Source organism: Eriocheir sinensis, chromosome 37, assembly GCF_024679095.1.
Source record: "Eriocheir sinensis breed Jianghai 21 chromosome 37, ASM2467909v1, whole genome shotgun sequence".
Classification (NCBI taxonomy): domain Eukaryota; kingdom Metazoa; phylum Arthropoda; class Malacostraca; order Decapoda; family Varunidae; genus Eriocheir; species Eriocheir sinensis.
The window spans coordinates 17,322,727-17,340,325 of record NC_066545.1 but is presented as its reverse complement, the minus strand read 5'-3'; the positions used below and the strand labels follow the sequence as shown (position 1 = coordinate 17,340,325).

At 46.8% G+C, this 17,599-nt stretch overlaps 1 protein-coding gene across 2 annotated transcripts in view; it reads left to right on the top strand.

Moving 5' to 3' along the window:
- Positions 1 to 14,653, top strand: part of LOC127008421 (sodium-coupled monocarboxylate transporter 1-like) — a 19,896-nt gene extending 5,243 nt beyond the window's left edge. For both annotated transcript variants that reach the window (XM_050880569.1, XM_050880570.1), the window contains exons 3-15: positions 2,481 to 2,616; positions 2,790 to 2,918; positions 3,521 to 3,654; positions 4,216 to 4,404; positions 5,176 to 5,330; positions 5,679 to 5,819; positions 6,641 to 6,770; positions 6,893 to 6,981; positions 9,102 to 9,220; positions 10,416 to 10,570; positions 11,312 to 11,508; positions 11,885 to 12,006; positions 12,590 to 14,653. In XM_050880569.1, coding sequence (XP_050736526.1) covers positions 2,538 to 2,616; positions 2,790 to 2,918; positions 3,521 to 3,654; positions 4,216 to 4,404; positions 5,176 to 5,330; positions 5,679 to 5,819; positions 6,641 to 6,770; positions 6,893 to 6,981; positions 9,102 to 9,220; positions 10,416 to 10,570; positions 11,312 to 11,508; positions 11,885 to 12,006; positions 12,590 to 12,876 — 1,926 coding nt within the window. In that variant the 5' untranslated portion in view covers positions 2,481 to 2,537 and the 3' untranslated portion in view covers positions 12,877 to 14,653. The remainder of the gene's footprint in view (positions 1 to 2,480; positions 2,617 to 2,789; positions 2,919 to 3,520; positions 3,655 to 4,215; positions 4,405 to 5,175; positions 5,331 to 5,678; positions 5,820 to 6,640; positions 6,771 to 6,892; positions 6,982 to 9,101; positions 9,221 to 10,415; positions 10,571 to 11,311; positions 11,509 to 11,884; positions 12,007 to 12,589) is intronic.
- Positions 14,654 to 17,599: the final 2,946 nt, after the last annotated feature.

Here is a 17,599-nt window from a genome sequence, read left to right as displayed (position 1 = left end):
CCGCGAGAAAGGTTCTAAAGTCACGTTGTGTTAGGAAGTGCCGAAGGAGCAATGGGTCATATTTTTAAACATTTCGGCGCCCAAGCACACACACTCATTTGACAATGCTTTCGTAAGAGTTTTGGGCATTTCCAGGGGTAGGTTTATGACCCTGGTGGTAGTTCGACCCTTCCTCTGTACCATGAACCTCAAAAAACACTCATTAGAACCTGACTGATCTCCTTTTCGACCTTTGGAAAGAGTTGATATGAGGGGTGGAAGCGTCAAGTCAAGCAACGTTACCACAGTCTGCGTCACACACACTCTCTCTCTAGCTCTCTACGCCACGTGCGCGAGAAATGCGTACTTGGCTTGGCGTCAGGAGTTCCAGGCTACCTCCCCTCATCCTCACTCTCTTCCTCCTCACTCTCTTCCTCCTCCTCCTCCTCCTCTCTCCTCTCTCTCTCTCCTCCTCCTCCTCTCCGCTACAAACATCAATAGTATGAGGGTGGCGTAGTGTCGGGCTGGGTATACGCCTCTCCTTCCTCCTCTTCCTCTTCCTCTTTCCTCCTTCCTCCACTCCTATTCTCTTCTTTCTTTTATCTCCCCTTCCCTTTCCTTCCTCTTCTTACTCCCTTTTTTCTTCTTTCCATTCTTCTCTCCGCAACCTCCATTTTTCCTTCAATTTTCCACTGACCTCTTTTTTGTGACCCTCCTTCTCCTCGTCCTCCTTCCTCTCTTCCTATATCAGCATCTTCCTCCTCCTCCTCCTCCTCCCACTTCTTCTTTGTCTTCTCTCTTGCTCCTTCTTCCACTGACCTGAAATGACCCTCCTTTTCCTCTTCTTCCTCTCTACTGCCTTCTCTTCCTTTCTTCCTCCCCTCCCCTAGCCCCTCCTTCTCCTCCTCCTCCTCCTCCTCCTCCCTTAGTTGTTTGTGACGCATCAAATGGGGTCCGATTCCTTTGATGTAGAGTGGAGTGGATGGAGAAGCGGAGGTGAAGGGGAGGGAGTGGAGAGGTGGAGGTATGGAGAGGTGAAAGGGTGAGAGAGAAGGGGTACCACACACACACACACACACACACACACACACACACACACACACACACACACACACACACACACACACACACACACACACCTAGTCAGAATGAAAGGTGGATTAGTGGAAGAGTGGATAAGGAGAGGAGAAGAGGAGAAGAGAACTGGGACATGTCTAACCGTGTGTAGCAGGGGGCTGGTGGGGGTATTGGCTGACTTGCAACGGGAACGGGGACTAGGTAGGTCATTCACTGGGGCGGGGGGGCTATGGGTAGGTCATGGACGGGGGGCTGGGGCGGGGCTGAGGGGTAGAGGCGGGCACTGGAGGGTGTAGCGGGGCCGGCTGGGTGCTGGCTGTGGCACTGTTTCTCTTTATGAAACTCGTGGCAGGCCGAGTGATAGTTGCTTGCAGCTTCCCTCTCGGCCTCTGTCAGTGCGTGGTGTGGTGGCCGCCGGTATTAGATGTACAGGCCGTGTTAGAGACGAGACAAGCGCTGACTCCTGACTGCTTTCAACTACCCGTGTCAGTGTGTGTGTGTGTGTGTGTGTGTGTGTGTTTTACCCATGTCCTTCCCTCGAAAATGTAGGAAAAGGGCAAGGGAGGAGGAGTAGGAGTTTTTTTTATGACCCTGGTGGTAGATCGACCCTTCCTCCGAACTATGAACCTTAAAGAGCACTCATTAAAACCCGACTGATCTCCTTTTCGGCCTTTGAAAATAGATGATGTGATGGGTGGAAGCGTGCGACTAGACAGTAGAGAGGAAGAAGAGGAGGAGCAGGATCATTTGAGTTCAGTAGAAGAGAGGAAGAGAAGGAGGAAGAGGGGAGATAAAGAAGAAGGAGGAGGAGGAAGAGGGGGTTGAGAGGAAGAAAGAAGAGGAGGCAGTTTTTGTCTTATTCGATTTACTTCTCGGGAATTTTATCTGTTTCCACTTTTAATGGTGCGTGCGTGTGCGTGAATTGAAGCAAAACAAGCCCTCACCTCTTAAGAACATAAGAACGTAAGGAGTCTGCAAAAGGTCGATTCACTGACCAAACGTTCCTAGATGTGTGTTTCGCCCTTATATTGCTGGGAGCTTTGTCTCATTCAACTTTCATTTTCGACGTGGGGTTCTGTAAGTTGTGGGAAGGCGGGGGAGGGGGAAGAAAGGTTAGGAGACAGGGGTAAGGGGGGAGGGGGAGGAGGAGGGTAGGTCAGGGAAGGGTCACTTATTTCTTTATTTCGCGCCTTCCTTATTATAGTAGGTCAGAGAGAGAGAGAGAGAGAGGGGGTGGGGGTCTAGGAGGGGCTTGGGTGTCGTCAGGTGCCACTACCAAACACACGTGACTGGCGCTTTCTCTACACAGGCACGTTTTGGCACTCTCTCTCTCTCTCTCTCTCTCTCTCTCTCTCTCTGCTGGGTATCATATAATAAGTGTTTGAATGGACAAAATAATCACTAACACATTTATCCTCTTCCAGTCAACCAGTCATCTAGTCAACCAGTCAACCAGTCAGCCATCCAGTCAACCAGTCATCATGTCTTACGCCTCTCCGTCATTCTCTCTGGCTGACTATCTTGTCTTCACAGCATCCCTGGTCATCTCCTTGGGCATAGGTGAGTCTCTCTCTCTCTCTCTCTCTCTCTCTCTCTCTCTCTCTCTCTCTCTCTCTCTCTCTCTCTCTCTCTCTCTCCTCTTCATCTCTCTCTCTCTTTCTCTCTCCTCCTCCTCCTCCTCCTCCTCCTCCTCTCCCTCTTCTAACCTCCTCCTTCTAATCCTCTTCTTCCAGGCGTGTATCACTGGTACAGGAGTCGTGGGCGGGACACCAAAGACTTCCTGATGGGCGGGGGGAACATGTCCCCGTTCCCCGTGTCCCTGTCCTTCGCGGCGGGGGTCATCTCGGCCGTGTCCATCCTGGGTGAGTAGACACAGGGATACATATAGGAGCAGGTAATGGGAGGAAAGAGAGGAAACTAGGCAACTGAAAACTAGGCAGAGGGTAAAGGAATGTATAGGAATTTAAGAATATAGAACAGACGTTAAAACCTGTAGCTGGTTAAGGTTTCCGATCCAATGTTCCGTTTTCTGCTGTACGTCACAAGCGATGGCGGGCACACTCCAGGAGGTTGATGTAGAGACATATTCAGTTGTACATTCCATAATATACGTGTAATGCCATACTATACGTTGTTGTTGTTGTTGTTAAAGATTCACACCTAGTATCACTAGGGGAACGGGCTTTTGTCCGAAGAAAAGACCACTCCCCCTGCACGAGGGAGCACGGGTCTTAGCCAAAGGCGGCCCGTAGCAGGGTGCCGACAGATCGACTCTGTGGTCTAATGTCTATGGGATTCTATGCAAACCTATATAAATCTGTGTAAGTCTTTGTAAATCTCTCTCACATGATAGCCTAGGTTCTCTGTGGTCTAATGTCTATGGGATTCTTTGCAAATCTATATAAATCTCCTCAAATCTACGTACATCTATGTAAATCTATGTAAATCTCTCTCTCCCACACAGGTAACTCGGCGGAGATGTATTACTACGGGTCACAGCTCTCCGTGAACGTCATCGGCGTCATCACCGGCACCATCGTCGTCATGGCGGTGGTGATGCCCATCATCTTCCCATTACGACTCTTCACCATATTCGGTGTGAGTGGTGGCGGCGGTAGTGGTGGTGGTAATGAAGATGGTGGTGGTGGGTATATATCAGAAAGATGATGGGGGTGGGTTGGACATGTTCAGAGGAGGAGAGATGCTGGGTATATCAGAGAAGGATGCTGGAGATGGGTTGGACATGTTCGGAGGAGGGGAGATGCTGGGTATATCAGAGTAGGATGCTGGAGATGGGTTGGACATGTTCAGAGGAGGAGAGATGCTGGGTATATCAGAGAAGGATGCTGGAGATGGGTTGGACATGTTCAGAGGAGGAGAGATGCTGGGTATATCAGAGAAGGATGCTGGAGATGGGTTGGACATGTTCAGAGGAGGGGAGATGCTGGGTATATCAGAGTAGGATGCTGGAGATGGGTTGGACATGTTCAGAGGAGGGGAGATGCTGGGTATGTCAGGGTAAGAATGTCCAGCTTCTAAACTAAAGCTGGGGACATAGTCACTAGCTGCTCCTGGCTTCGGTGCTCATCTCCGTCTCACTCCCTTCCTTCCCGACTATCCGCTTCATAAGACCTCCACCTATTTTTTTTTTTTTTTCAGTATCTTGAGTACCGGTTCGGCAGCAGTCTGGTGAGGAAGGTGGCGTCCGTGCTCCAGCTCTTGAACCTCAGCACCTACATGGGCATCGCTCTTTACGCCCCGTCCCTCGCCATCTCCTCCGTCACCCCCATCACCACCAACACCTCCGTCCTCGCTCTGGGCATAGTGTGTGCTGTGTATGCCTCCATGGTGAGTAGTGGCGGTGTTGTGCTGGAGAGAGAGAGAGAGAGAGAGAGAGAGAGAGAGAGAGAGAGAGAGAGAGAGAGAGAGAAGCTCTGCCAGTCCTCGTCGACGGACCGACTCGATCGGCTACATTTCGATCGCCGATAGAGTCGGTCTGTCGGCATTCTGCTATGGGCCGCCATTAGGCTAAGCCCGTGTTCCCCCGCCACCAGAAATTCTCAATTTTTGCACGGGTGGGGTCGATTGGAGAAGTTCCAATTGTTCCCCACCCCTCGACTATATCATATAGCGTGACACCAGGCGCTGAACTGTACTGCTGTAGCAATGCTGGACTTCATAATATCTGGGGATGATTAAGTATACCAGGTCAGAGACACACCAGTCCTCGTCGACAGACCGACTTGGTCGGCTAGATTTCGATCGCCGAAAGAGTCGGTCTGTCGGCACCCTGCTACCTTTGGCTAAGGCTCGTGCTCCCTCGTGCAGGGGGGAGCGAACTTTTCCCTCTGAACGGGCCGTCTTCGGACAAGGGCCCGTTTCCTCTAGTAATACTAGAGGATAAATCTTTAAAAAAAGTACCCAGGTGATTTAACTGTTCCTTCCTTCCTCCTGCCTTCCTTCTTCCCTGCCTTCCTTCCTGTATCCCTGGCTCTCTTCCTCTCTTATTGCATTCTGTCCTTCACCCATCCATACCTGTGTATTTGCGAGTGCATGTAGGTACGTGTGTGTGTGTGTGTGTGTGTGTACGCATTTCTATATTTTGTCCACACATTGCAGGGCGGAGCCAAGGCGGTGGTGTACACGGACAACTTCCAGTCTGCCGTGATGCTGGCGGGGGTCATCATCGTGATCGTGCAGGGCTGCGCCGAGGTGGGCGGCGGCGCGGCGTCCTGGGCCATCGACGGGGAGCACGGCAGGCTGGAGTTCTTCAAGTGAGGGCGAGAGGGAGAGGAAGGGGGGAAGAGAATGATATGAATGGTAGATAGATTGAGTTAGAAAGAGCGAGCTTAGAGTTGGAAAGGAGGAATATAGAGGAATAGAAGCGAGAAGGAGAGATTATGTGTGTGTGTGTGTGTGTGTGTGTGTGTGTGTGAGAGAGAGAGAGAGAGAGAGAGAGAGAGAGAGAGAGAGAGAGAGAGAGAGAGAGAGAGAGAGAGAGAGAGAGAGAGAGAGATACATAGAAAGATGGATATATATAGATAGACAGAGTGATTAATAGACAGATAGCTGGACTGAACAAGTACCATTTCTACTAACCACTTCCTCCTCCTCCTCCACAGCCTCAGCACGAACCCGCTGGATCGCCACACCCTCATGACGGTGATCATCTTCGGGGTCTTCTTCTCCTTCTCCACCACCGGGTTCTCGCAGGCCCAGTACATGCGATGGGGCTCCGTGGCCAGCATGGGGCAAGCCTACTTGTAAGTGTGTGTGTGTGTGTGTGTGTGTGTGTGTGTGTGTGTGTGTGTGTGTGTAATAATAATAATAATAATAATAATAATAATAAACGGTTTATTGCATGAAGTACCAGGCAGCCCTAGAGCTGAAAATATACATCAATGGAAGATGAAATGAAATGAATGAGACAAATGAACAAAGTAGTATGATTGAAAATAAAAAGGAAAAAAAGAAATAACAATAATAGCAATAATCATAGTAAAGATGATAATAATAATGTGTGTGTGTGTGTGTGTGTGTGCAGGCTGGGAGGGGGGAAGAGAAAGAAATGTCTGTCTGTCTTTCCCCCCGTCAACTGCTCTTCCTTTCCTCCTCTGCTCTGATAAACGAGAGGAGGAGAAATCTGTCTTCCCTCCATCAACAGCTTTTCCTTTCCTTCTCTCCTCTAAGAAATAAGAGAAAGAAACGTCTGTCTTTCCCTCCGTCAACTGCTCTTCCTTTCCTTCTCTCCTCTAAGAAATAAGAGAAAGAAACGTCTGTCTTTCCCTCCGTCAACAGCTTTTCCTTTCCTTCTCTCCTCTAAGAAATAAGAGAAAGAAACGTCTGTCTTTCCCTCCGTCAACAGCTTTTCCTTTCCTTCTCTCCTCTAAGAAATAAGAGAAAGAAACGTCTGTCTTTCCCTCCGTCAACTGCTCTTCCTTTCCTCCTCTGCTCTGAGAAACGAGAGGAGGAGAAATCCGTCTTTACTCTCCTCGCTAGCTTTTTCTTGGCATGGGTTGGTCTGTCTGCTCTAGGAAATAAGAAAAAGGAACACTTGCTATCACCCGTCTCCTCCTCTCGTCAGCGTGATAGTGGTGGGCGTGGTGGGCGTGGTGGGGCTGTGGTCGCTGATAAACTACTCTGGACTGGTCGTGTTCTCCGTGTACGCCGACTGTGATCCGCTCTCCGCTGGCTACATCGACAAGCTGGACCAGGTGCGTGTGTGTGCGTGTATGTGTGAGAGAGGGAGTATGTATGTGTGTGCGTAAGTGTGCGTGTGTGTGTGTGTGTTTGAAGGTCTTTTCTGTAAGTATTCATGACGGACACTCTCTTGCAGATTTTGATGTACTTCGTCGCGGACAAGCTCGGGTACCTGCCAGGCATTCCGGGTCTCTTCGTGGCGGCGATCTACAGCGGCGTTATGAGGTGTGTGTGTCTGTAAATAACCACGGCCTGATCACGTGTTGGACTCGTATACTGTGGACTGTGTGTATCTGTGTGTGTGTGTGTGTGTGTGTGTGTGTGTGTGAGAGAGAGAGAGAGAGAGAGAGAGAGAGAGAGAGAGAGAGAGAGAGAGAGAGAGAGAGAGAATCATTAGGATTGTCTACTTGGCATGTTTTTCTCTCACCACCTCTCTCTCTCTCTCTCTCTCTCTCTCTCTCCTTGACACCCATCCACTTACACCCTTACTCACACACAAAAAAACTCTCCTCCTCCTCCTCCTCCTCCTCCTCCTCCTCCTCCTCCTCCTCCTCCTCCTCCTCCTCCTCCTCCTCCTCCTCTTGCCTACCTCCCTTCCTCCCTCTTCTGTCACTTTATAATTCGCTTGACTTCTCTCCGTTCCTCTTTTTCTTCCTCTCTCTCCCTCAGCTGTTAATAGTACCTTACCTCCACTGATCTCTCTCTCTCTCTCTCTCTCTCTCTCTCTCTCTCTCTCTCTCTCTCTCTCTCTCTCTCTCTCTATAAATGGCTGTTTTAGCGATATTTACGTGAATCTCTCTCTCTCTCTCTCTCTCTCTCTCTCTCTCTCTGTGTGTGTGTGTTACATCTGGCCTATAGCGCTGGTAGGCCTTCCTTAGAGGCCTGATGGTCGCCCGGAGCCCGTCATGGCACAGGTAAGTGTTTATGTTGGCGCCATTATTCTTGGCACATGCTGCCCCCCGGAGCTCATTCCTCATTACACTTGGACAGCTTCTTCTAGGGTCCGGGTTGATGGGGGGTCTTCAGGACAGCATGTGGGTAGTCTTATGCCACTCGGCGGTGACTGAAAAATCCCAGGTGGTAGAGGCGGATTCGAGCCCGCATCATCCACAACGCGGCGAATGCGGGACCTGCACGCTAACCACTCAGCCACTCGTATCTCCTCACTATCTATCTATCTATCTACCTACCTACCTACCTACCTATCTTTGTTCTTGTATTGTTGTTCTTGTATAATACTTCTCATCTCTGTTCCTCCTTCTTTCTCATCTGGTGGTTAAGTAAGTAGGAAGGTAGGTAGGTACGTAGTTAGTAAGTTAGATAGTTATTTAGGTAGGTAAGTAGAGAGATAGGTTAGGTAGGTAGGTCAGTAGGTTGGTAGGTAGGCCGGTAAGTAGGTATACAGAGGTCATTTCCAATTAATATATCCTTGTTTTCATTTTCAGATTTCTCCTTTCACATTACTCAGCCTTAATCATGTACTAAAAAGAGGAGGAGGAAGAGGAGGAGGAGGAGGAGGAGGAGGGGGACGAGGAGGAGGAGGAGGTGGTAAAAGCTAAGAAAACATGTCAGTCCCATAATCCACGAAATTTATAGAGCAGTGCAAAGCTAGCCTGCCACGTAACCAACCAGCATGGGCCACATTATTTAACATTTCGGCGCCCAGACACACACATATTTGACAAGGTTTACGTATAGGAGTTTTGGGGGGCATTTCCTGGGCTAGTCTTATGACTTTGGTGGTAGTCTGACCCCTCTTCTGTACCATGAACCTAAGAAACACATTTTTGCGAGGGTTTCATAGGAGTTTTGTGAGGCATTTCCTGGGCTAATTTTATGACCCTGGTGGTAGTCTGGCCCTTCTTCTTTACCTAACCTAACCTTAGAAACACACATTTGACAAGGCTTTCGTAGGCGTTTTGGGGGGCATTTCCTGGGCTAGTCTTATGACCCTGGTGGTAGTCTGACCCTTCTTCTGTACCATGAACCTATGAAACACACATTTGGTGTGGGTTTCATAGGAGTTTGGGGGGCATTTCCTGGGCTAGTTTTGTGACCCTGTTGGTAGTTTGACCCTTTTTCTGTACCATGAACCTAAGAAACACATTTGACAAGGCATTAATAAAAGTTTTGGGCATTTCTAGGGCTAGTTTTATGAACCTGGTGGTAGTTTGACCCTTCTGTACCATGAACCTAAGAAACGCACATCTGACAAGGCTTTCGTAGGAGTTTTGGGGGGCGGGCATTTCCAGGGCTATATAGTTTTAAGACCCTGGTGGTAGTTTGACAATTTTACTGTACCATGAATCTAAAATAACACTCTCGCTCCTGGCTCCTGTGGGCAGCTCCGTCTCGTCCACTATCAACGCCCTCTCGGCCATGGTTTGGAAGGACATGTTGGAGCCACTCAGCATGTTCGCCAAGGTGTCAGAACAGCGCGCCAAGACCATCAACATCATCATCTGTGAGTGTGTCTGGGGGGGCAAGGAAGTGTGTGTGTGTGTGGGAAGGTGGAGTAAGGAAGTGTGTGTGTGTGTGTGTGTGTGTGTGTGTGTGTGTGTGTGTTACTTTTTGTGTGTTTTTCGTATTCCTCTTTCTTTTAAACACACACACACACACACACACACACACACACACACACACAAAGCTAAATATATAAGCAGGTTTTTAGGTTAATCTGGAGAGAGAGAGAGAGATCATTGGCACCAGTTATTTATTTCCTTCGCACGAAAATAAATGAATGAATGTGTCAAATTCTCTCTCTCTCTCTCTCTCTCTCTCTCTCTCTCTATATATATATATATATATATATATATATATATATATATATATATATATATATATATATATATATATATATATATATATATATATCGTCATATGTATCTGAATGTATGACTGTACGTGTGGCGACACCCGGTCGGTGTCGCACAATGGGATGTTTAACAACACGTCGTGCTTTTGGCCGTGGGAAGCTGTGATGGACTGACACTAGGATCAGCAAATGATGACTTTCATCAGCAGTCATCAACCGGAACCCTTCCGGACGGACTACAAGCAAATAAAACGAGCGAACAACGCGAAGACGGTGAGAGAAGACGGGTGACGGGCAGGCGGGCGGTGATCAGCCGCTCCGCGCTGGGTGTGGCTGGCTCTGGTTTGTGACTGCTGATGAAAGTCATCATTTGCTGATCCTAGTGTCAGTTCATCACAGCCTCCCACGGCCAAAAGCACGACGTGCTGTTAATTGTGCGACACAGACCGGGTGTCGCCACACGTACAGTCATACATTCATATACATATGATGATATATATATATCTTACACTCTCTCTCTCTCTCTCTCTCTCTCTCTCTCTCTCTCTCTCTCTCTCTCTCTCTCCTTCCCTTTCCTTTTCCTTCCTACCCTTTCTTTTCCTTCCCTTTCCTTCCCTACCCTTTCCTTCCTTTCCCTTTCCTTCCCCTTCCCTACCCTTCCCTTTCCTTCCCCTCCTTTCCTTCACCTCCCTCACCTTCCTCTCCTTTCCTTTCCTTTCCTTCAGTTTTATGCGTCTCTCCCTTCCCTCCTTTCCTCACCCTTCTGTTTCAGTCCTCCTCCTCCTCCTCCTCCTCCTCCTCCTTCTTCCTCCTTTTTATCTCCTTTTCTCTTTCTCCCCCGTAGCGGCGGTCGGGGGCGTGGTGGCCATAGCCGTGGGCGTGCTGGCGGGGTCGATGGGCGGCCTCGTACAGGTGACCTACGCCCTCGGGGGAGCCATCTCGGGGCCCATCACCGGCATCTTCCTCACGGCCCTTCTCTGCCCCTGGGTGAAGGAACTGGTGAGTGCAAGAAGGGGGATGGGTGGGGTGGGGGTGGGGGGGCTGCTCGCTCTCTTTCTCAACTGATTTTTTATATAAATGTATGTTTGTTTGTTCTCTTGTTGTCCTTGTATGTATGTATCTCTATGTGTCCCTGCATGTATGTGTCTCTATGTGTCCCTGCATGTATGTGTCACTATGTGTCCCTGTATGTGTGTGTCTCTATGTGTCCCTAAATGTATGTGTCTCTATGTGTCCCTGTATATATGTATCTCTATGTGTCTCTATGTGTCCCTGTATGTATGTATCTCTATGTGTCCCTAAATGTATGTATCTCTATGTGTCCCTAAATGTATGTGTCTCTATGTGTCCCTGTAAGTATGTGTCTCAATGTGTCCCTGTATGTATGTGTCTCAATGTGTCTCTGTATGTATGTGTCTCTACGTGTCCCTGTATGTATGTGTCTCTATGTGTCCCTGTATATATGTGTCTCAATATGTCCCTGTATGTATGTGCCTCTATGTGCCTCTGTATGTATGTGTCTCCATGTGTCCCTGTATATATGTGTCTCAATGTGTCCTTGTATGTATGTGTCTCTGTGTGTCGCAGTATGTGTCCCTGCATGTGTCCCTGTATGTGTGTCTGTGTGTTCCTGTATGTGTGTATCTTTATGTGTTCCTGTATGCCAATCTAAGTATGCCTATGTATGTGTGTTTCCCATCATGTGTCCGTCTCTATACGTGTCCTCATGTGTCCCCGCAGAGCGTGAGTTTGGCTGCCTTGATCGCCCTCGCCTTCAACATGTGGGTGGTGATGGGCAGCTTCCTCTACGCCCCGCCGCCCACCAAGCTCCCCCTCTCCACCGCCGGCTGTTATGACCCCTCCGCCAACACCACTACGGACTTCACCACCTCCACCTCCATCATCGACACCACCTCCATCATCACCACCACGGAAGGGTACGCAATGGTGTTATTTGGTGGTATTAATTTCTTGAGGGGTCTGTTTCCATCTTCTTTTTCCTTCTTCTTCTTCTTCTTCTTCTTCTTGTTCTTCTTGTTGTTCTTGTTCTTGTTTTTGTTTTTGTTCTTCTTCTTCTCATTATTATTTCTTTCCGTTCCTTTCCTCTTTTTCCCTTTTGTCTTTCTTTCCCTTCCCTTCCCTTCCTTTCCTTTCCCGTTCCTTCCTTTCCCATCCCTTGCATCCCCTGCCCTTCCCTCTCCTTTCCTTCCCTTCAATTATTTTCCCTTCCGTTCCCTTCCCTTCTCTTTCCCCCCCTTATTATCATTATCACTTTTATTACCATTATCATTATCGCTCCCCTATCTTCTTCAGCGGTGATAATGGTGGCTCTGACGATGATGTATTCCCCCTCTACAAACTCTCGTACTGCCTCTTCGGCGCTATCGGCATCCTCATCACCATGGTCCTGTCCAGCATCTTCTCCATCTTCTTTGGTAAGTCACGAGACGATAGAAGAAGAAGAAGGGGTGGAGGGGGAAGGGCAAAGAAGGGGAAAGGAGAAGAAGAAGAAGGGGGTGCAGGGAAAGGTTGAGAAGGAAGGGAGGAAGAAGGAAAGAGGAATGGGGAGGAGGAAGAGGAGGAGGAGGGGGAGGAGAGTTGGTTGTTTGTGTGTGTGTGTGTGTGCGTGTGTGTGTGTGTGCAAGCGTATTATCATTATCACTGTTATTGTCATTATTATTATTATTATTATTATTATTATTATTATTATTATTATTATTATTATTATTATTATTATTATTATTATTATTATTATTATTATTATCATTATTTCGTTTTATTTTCATACCCTTCTCTTCCCTTCCCTTCATTTCCCTTGTCTATCCTTCCCTTTCCTTTCCTTCCTCTCCTTTCCCTTCCTCTCCCTTCCTTTCCCTTCCTTTCCCTTGTCTATCCTTCCTTTTCCTTTCCTTCCTTTCCTTTCCCTTCTTTTCCCATCCTTTCCCTTACCTTCCCTTTCCTAACTATCACCACCACCACCAACAACATCACCACCACCACCACCATTACCACCAACAGGTTTCGAATCCCCGGCCAACCTTCCCGCCTCCTCCGTGAACCGGCTGTGCCTTCGTCTGTACTGTTGGATGAGACGGGAAGACGTGCCCCCTAAGAAGCCTGGAAACGCCTTGCCGGAGCTCCAGACGGACGACATCAAAGCCATCATAGTCAGCGATACGGAGAAGGGCACCGCGGCAAAGCTCCACAATGACCCGGGCGCCTTCATGATGACCCAGGGCGTTGTTGGTAGTGCAGGTCATGTTGGTGGCGCTGATAACCCTGTTCCTGTGGCCGACTTCCCGTAATCTGTGTGTGTGTGTGTATGTGTGTGTGTGTGTGTGTGTGTGTGTGTGTGTGTGTGCAAACGGGTCAGACTGTACAAAGCTATTTTTTTATATGATCAAAATAATGTCTGTTTTTCTCAAGGCTCAAGGCATTATACACATTACACGTACCATGCCAATAAGTTAGGGTGTGAGGGTATAACACACACACACACACACACATACACACACACACACACACACATTACATCAGGTCGTACAAAAACATAATATCGCTACTTTCAAGAACCGTTTTAATTATTTTTGTTATTCATTATTCTGTTATTCACAATGTTCTCGTATCATGATGTCCACGTACGATCGATCTGTCGTTAATTGTTTAGTCTCTCATAAGAAGACTCATTATCATTATAGTGTGATAAATAGTGATGATGATGATGATGATGATGATGATGGTGAGCCTCCTTCCTTTCCTCTCCTTTTATTTTGCTTTCCATTCATTTTCCTCTCCCTTCATTTTCCTCTCCATTCATTTTCCCCTCCATTCACTTTCCTCTCCATTCATTTTCCCCTCCATTCATTTTCCCCTCCATTCATTTTCCTCTCCATTCATTTTCCCCTCCATTCATTTTCCCCTCCATTCACTTTCCTCTCCATTCACTTTCCTCTCCCTTCATTTTCCTCTCCCTTCATTTTCCTCTCCCTTCATTTTCCTCTCCCTTCATTTTCCTCTCCCTTCATTTTCCTCTCCATTCATTTTCCTCTCCCTTCATTTTCCTCTCCCTTCATTTTCCTCTCCCTTCATTTTCCTCTCCATTCATTTTCCTCTCCCTTCATTTTCCTCTCCATTCATTTTCCTCTCCCTTCATTTTCCCCTCCATTAATTTTCCTCTCCCTTCATTTTCCCCTCCATTAATTTTCCTCTCCCTTCATTTTCCTCTCCCTTCATTTTCCTCTCCATTCATTTTCCTCTCCCTTCATTTTCCTCTCCATTCATTTTCCCCTCCATTCATTTTCCCCTCCATTCACTTTCCTCTCCATTCATTTTCCCCTCCATTCATTTTCCTCTCCATTCATTTTCCTCTTCATTCATTTTCCTTTGCATTCATTCATTTCACATGCAATTAAATTTCAATAATAATAGCGTCTTCCTTTTTTCTTCCTATTTTTCCTAGTATGAATTTTTTCTTTAAACTGATATAAACTATTGTTAAAAAGAAAATATAGTTATTAGTAGGCTATTAAATTCTTAGGAAACAGTACATTCATTTTAATTAACAACTCATTTCATTTTTCATCTTCCTATTTTCCTAGTATACGAGTTTTAATGTCTTTCCTTCCTTGCTATTATTGTTCGAGGAAATATGAGTAGGCTATTAATTTCTTAGACATCAGTTCATGCATTTTCACTCCTCATTTCATTTTGCTATTTAATCTTCCCTTTTTATCTTCCTATTATATTCCTAGTACGAGTATTATGTCTTTCCTTCCTTGCTATTGTTCGAGGTAATAGTATTAGCAGGCATTTCTTAGACAGCAACAAGTACTACATCCTCACATATTATCTTGGTACAAGGCAGCCAGTGTAATCTAACTATCCCAAGACATCACAAACGTCATTTTTCAGCCTTTCTATACGTGTGTGTGAATAATAAAAAAAAAAAAAACATTGTTATGTGTAAGGTATACTTTGATATAACATTATCATTTACTCGTTATGTGTCTCAGCGTTGTATCCAATTACTATGACTTTACTGAAGAGAAATATAGTTTTATATTCATTTCGGTAAAAAAAAAAAGTCGTTTTCGTAACCCTTATAAGGCAAGGGGGGAAGAGGAATTCCAGGTTGTTTTTGTGTACCGTTTCCGTGGTGGCGGGAAGCAGCGCTGTGCTGGCTGCTCGCAGGGACGGAAGGAAGCGGAGATAAAGTAGGTATTGTGTGCAACCTTCGCCTTCAGTTATATCATTAATGCGTTGCGTGCAGAATTATTCATCAGTGTAAGAAGTAGGCGTGCACTAGAACCACTAGATCAAGTTCCGTCCGAAATCGGAACTGACCGGAACTATCAAAAAGTTCCGCCCGGATATATATATATATATATATATATATATATATATATATATATATATATATATATATATATATATATATATAGAGAGAGAGAGAGAGAGAGAGAGAGATGAGATTCTCCTTTATAGCTACTAAATAGTATGAAATGGATTATATCAGCATCGAGTCAACATTTGCTGCATATATTAGCCATGTGTTAAAGGGATATAAACATCTATCACTGTAACTATCTATGTGCAGACCTCCTGGGGCCGGAATCATGACCTTCAGCGTGCACCTCTGCCGCATGTATCACCTTGACCGGAACACTGTAACTATCTATGTGCAGACCTCCTGGGACCGGAATCATGACCTTCAGCGTGCACCTCTGCCGCATGTATCACCTTGACCAGAACACTGTAACTATCTATGTGCAGACCTCCTGGGACCGGAATCATGACCTTCAGCGTGCACCTCTGCCGCATGTATCACCTTGACCGGAACACTGTAACTATCTATGTGCAGACCTCCTGGGACCGGAATCATGACCTTCAGCGTGCACCTCTGCCGCATGTATCACCTTGACCAGAACACTGTATCTATCTATGTGCAGACCTCCTGGGGCCGGAATCATGACCTTCAGCGTGCACCTCTGCCGCATGTATCACCTTGACCAGAACACTGTATCTATCTATGTGCAAACCTCCTGGGGCCGGAATCATGACCTTCAGCGTGCATCTCTGCCGCTGTATCACCTTGAACGGAACACTATATATATGTTGACCTCCTGGGGCCAGAACCATGAACTTCGGCGTGCACCTCTGCCGCATATATCACCTGCCAGACCTCCGCTGTCTTCTGAACTCTGCCTTCATCAACACTCGTCAGTGTCACCCTGGCAGCCAGTTGTTGCACTTGGTAGCCAGTGAGGATACCTCATCGTCGCCGAGGCTACGTTACGCTGCGCCACTCCGTCTTTTTCACGTCTTTCTCTACATATTTCCATCATTATTACTCATTTTCATACTCCTGCAAATACAGAGATAATTCCAATTGCATTGTCATGTTCAGGAATCACCGATACAAGCAGTTAGACGGGAAAATAACCCGGAGGAAGCAGTGTTCTGCTGGAGTCTGGAGTTTACCCTGCCTCTTTCTTACGAGGCACATCAGAAAACGGTATATTGTATCGGAAACTTTAACCTGATATTTAAGCGATGTCATTTAGCTAGCAGAGGGAGAGGAAAGGAGAGGTGAGGCATTTGGCTAACATAGAGGGAGGCAAGGTAGGGTAAGAGGCATTTACTAGATAACAGTGAGGGAGAGGAGAGGGAGAAATACACGTGAGGATAGGAGAGGTTAAGCAACGAACATTGGAGAGGCATTTAGCTAGCAGAGAGAGATGTTGTTGTTAAAGATTTACCCCTAGTATCACTAGGGGAACAGGCCCTTGTCTCCCTCCCTGCGCGGGGGAGCTAGACTAATGGTGGCCCGTATAGCAGGGTGCCGACAGACCGACTCTATCGGCCATCGAAATCTAGCCGACCGAGTCGGTCCGTCGACGAGGGCTGGCGTGTCTCTGAGCAGAGAGAGAGAGAGAGAGAGAGAGAGAGAGAGAGGAAAGGACAGGTGGGACATTTGGCTAACATAGAGAGAGGTAAGGTATGTTAAATTATTTTCATCTTAGTAATTAATTCCTTAACTTGAATTAATAATGTTTGTGGTGCTTGAATTTCGCCTTCCTGATTTGTTTACTTGTTTTTACATTGTTTTTCGTTCTTCTTCTGCTTTTTCTTTGTTTAGCGGTGGTGATGGTGGAGTTGGTGTTGAGAAGTGATGGTGGTGGTGGTGGTAGTGATGGTGATTCTTAGAAAGGTCGAAAAAAGGAAAGGAAAAAAAAAAGATTGCAGTGAGGGAAGAAGGGAGGAAGGGAGGAAAACAGGGAAGGAGGAAAGGAAGGAAGGAAGGGAAGGAAGGGAAAGAAAAGGAAGAAAAAAAAAGGAGATGAGTAAAAACGAAGTAGAAGAAGAAGGAAAATAAAAAAAGAAAGAAAGTGACTGACTGACTGACTGACTAACTATATGACTGACTGATTTACTGACTAATGGACAAAATGACTCACTGCCTAACTAACTTTCTAACTGACTTATTTACTGAGCTGTTGACTGATTGACTTACTTATTGACTAACCGACTGATTGACTCACCTACTGACTGGCTGACTGACTGACTGACTGACTGACTGACTAACCAACTGTCTAACTGACTGAATTCCTGACTGGCTGACTGACTGGGTGGGTGAATGAGTGGCTGGCTGACTGTTATGCTGAGTAACTTAATGAATGACTAACTGTATGACTGACTGACTTACTGACTGGCTGACTTATTGACTGACTTACTGACTGACTGAATGACTGACTAAATTACTAACTTGCTGGATGACTAACTGACTGATTGTTTGATTGGCCGACTGTTTGACTGACTGACTGACATACTGACTGACTGATTGACTGACTTACTGACTGACTGATTGACTGACTTACTAAGGGACTGATAGACTGACTTACCGACTGACTGACTCACTGACTGACTTACTGAGTACTCTGACTGACTAACTGACTGACTGACTGACTGATTCACACATTGGCACCTCCATTCACCAACCGCACGTGTCCCTAACTCCTCCTCCTCCTC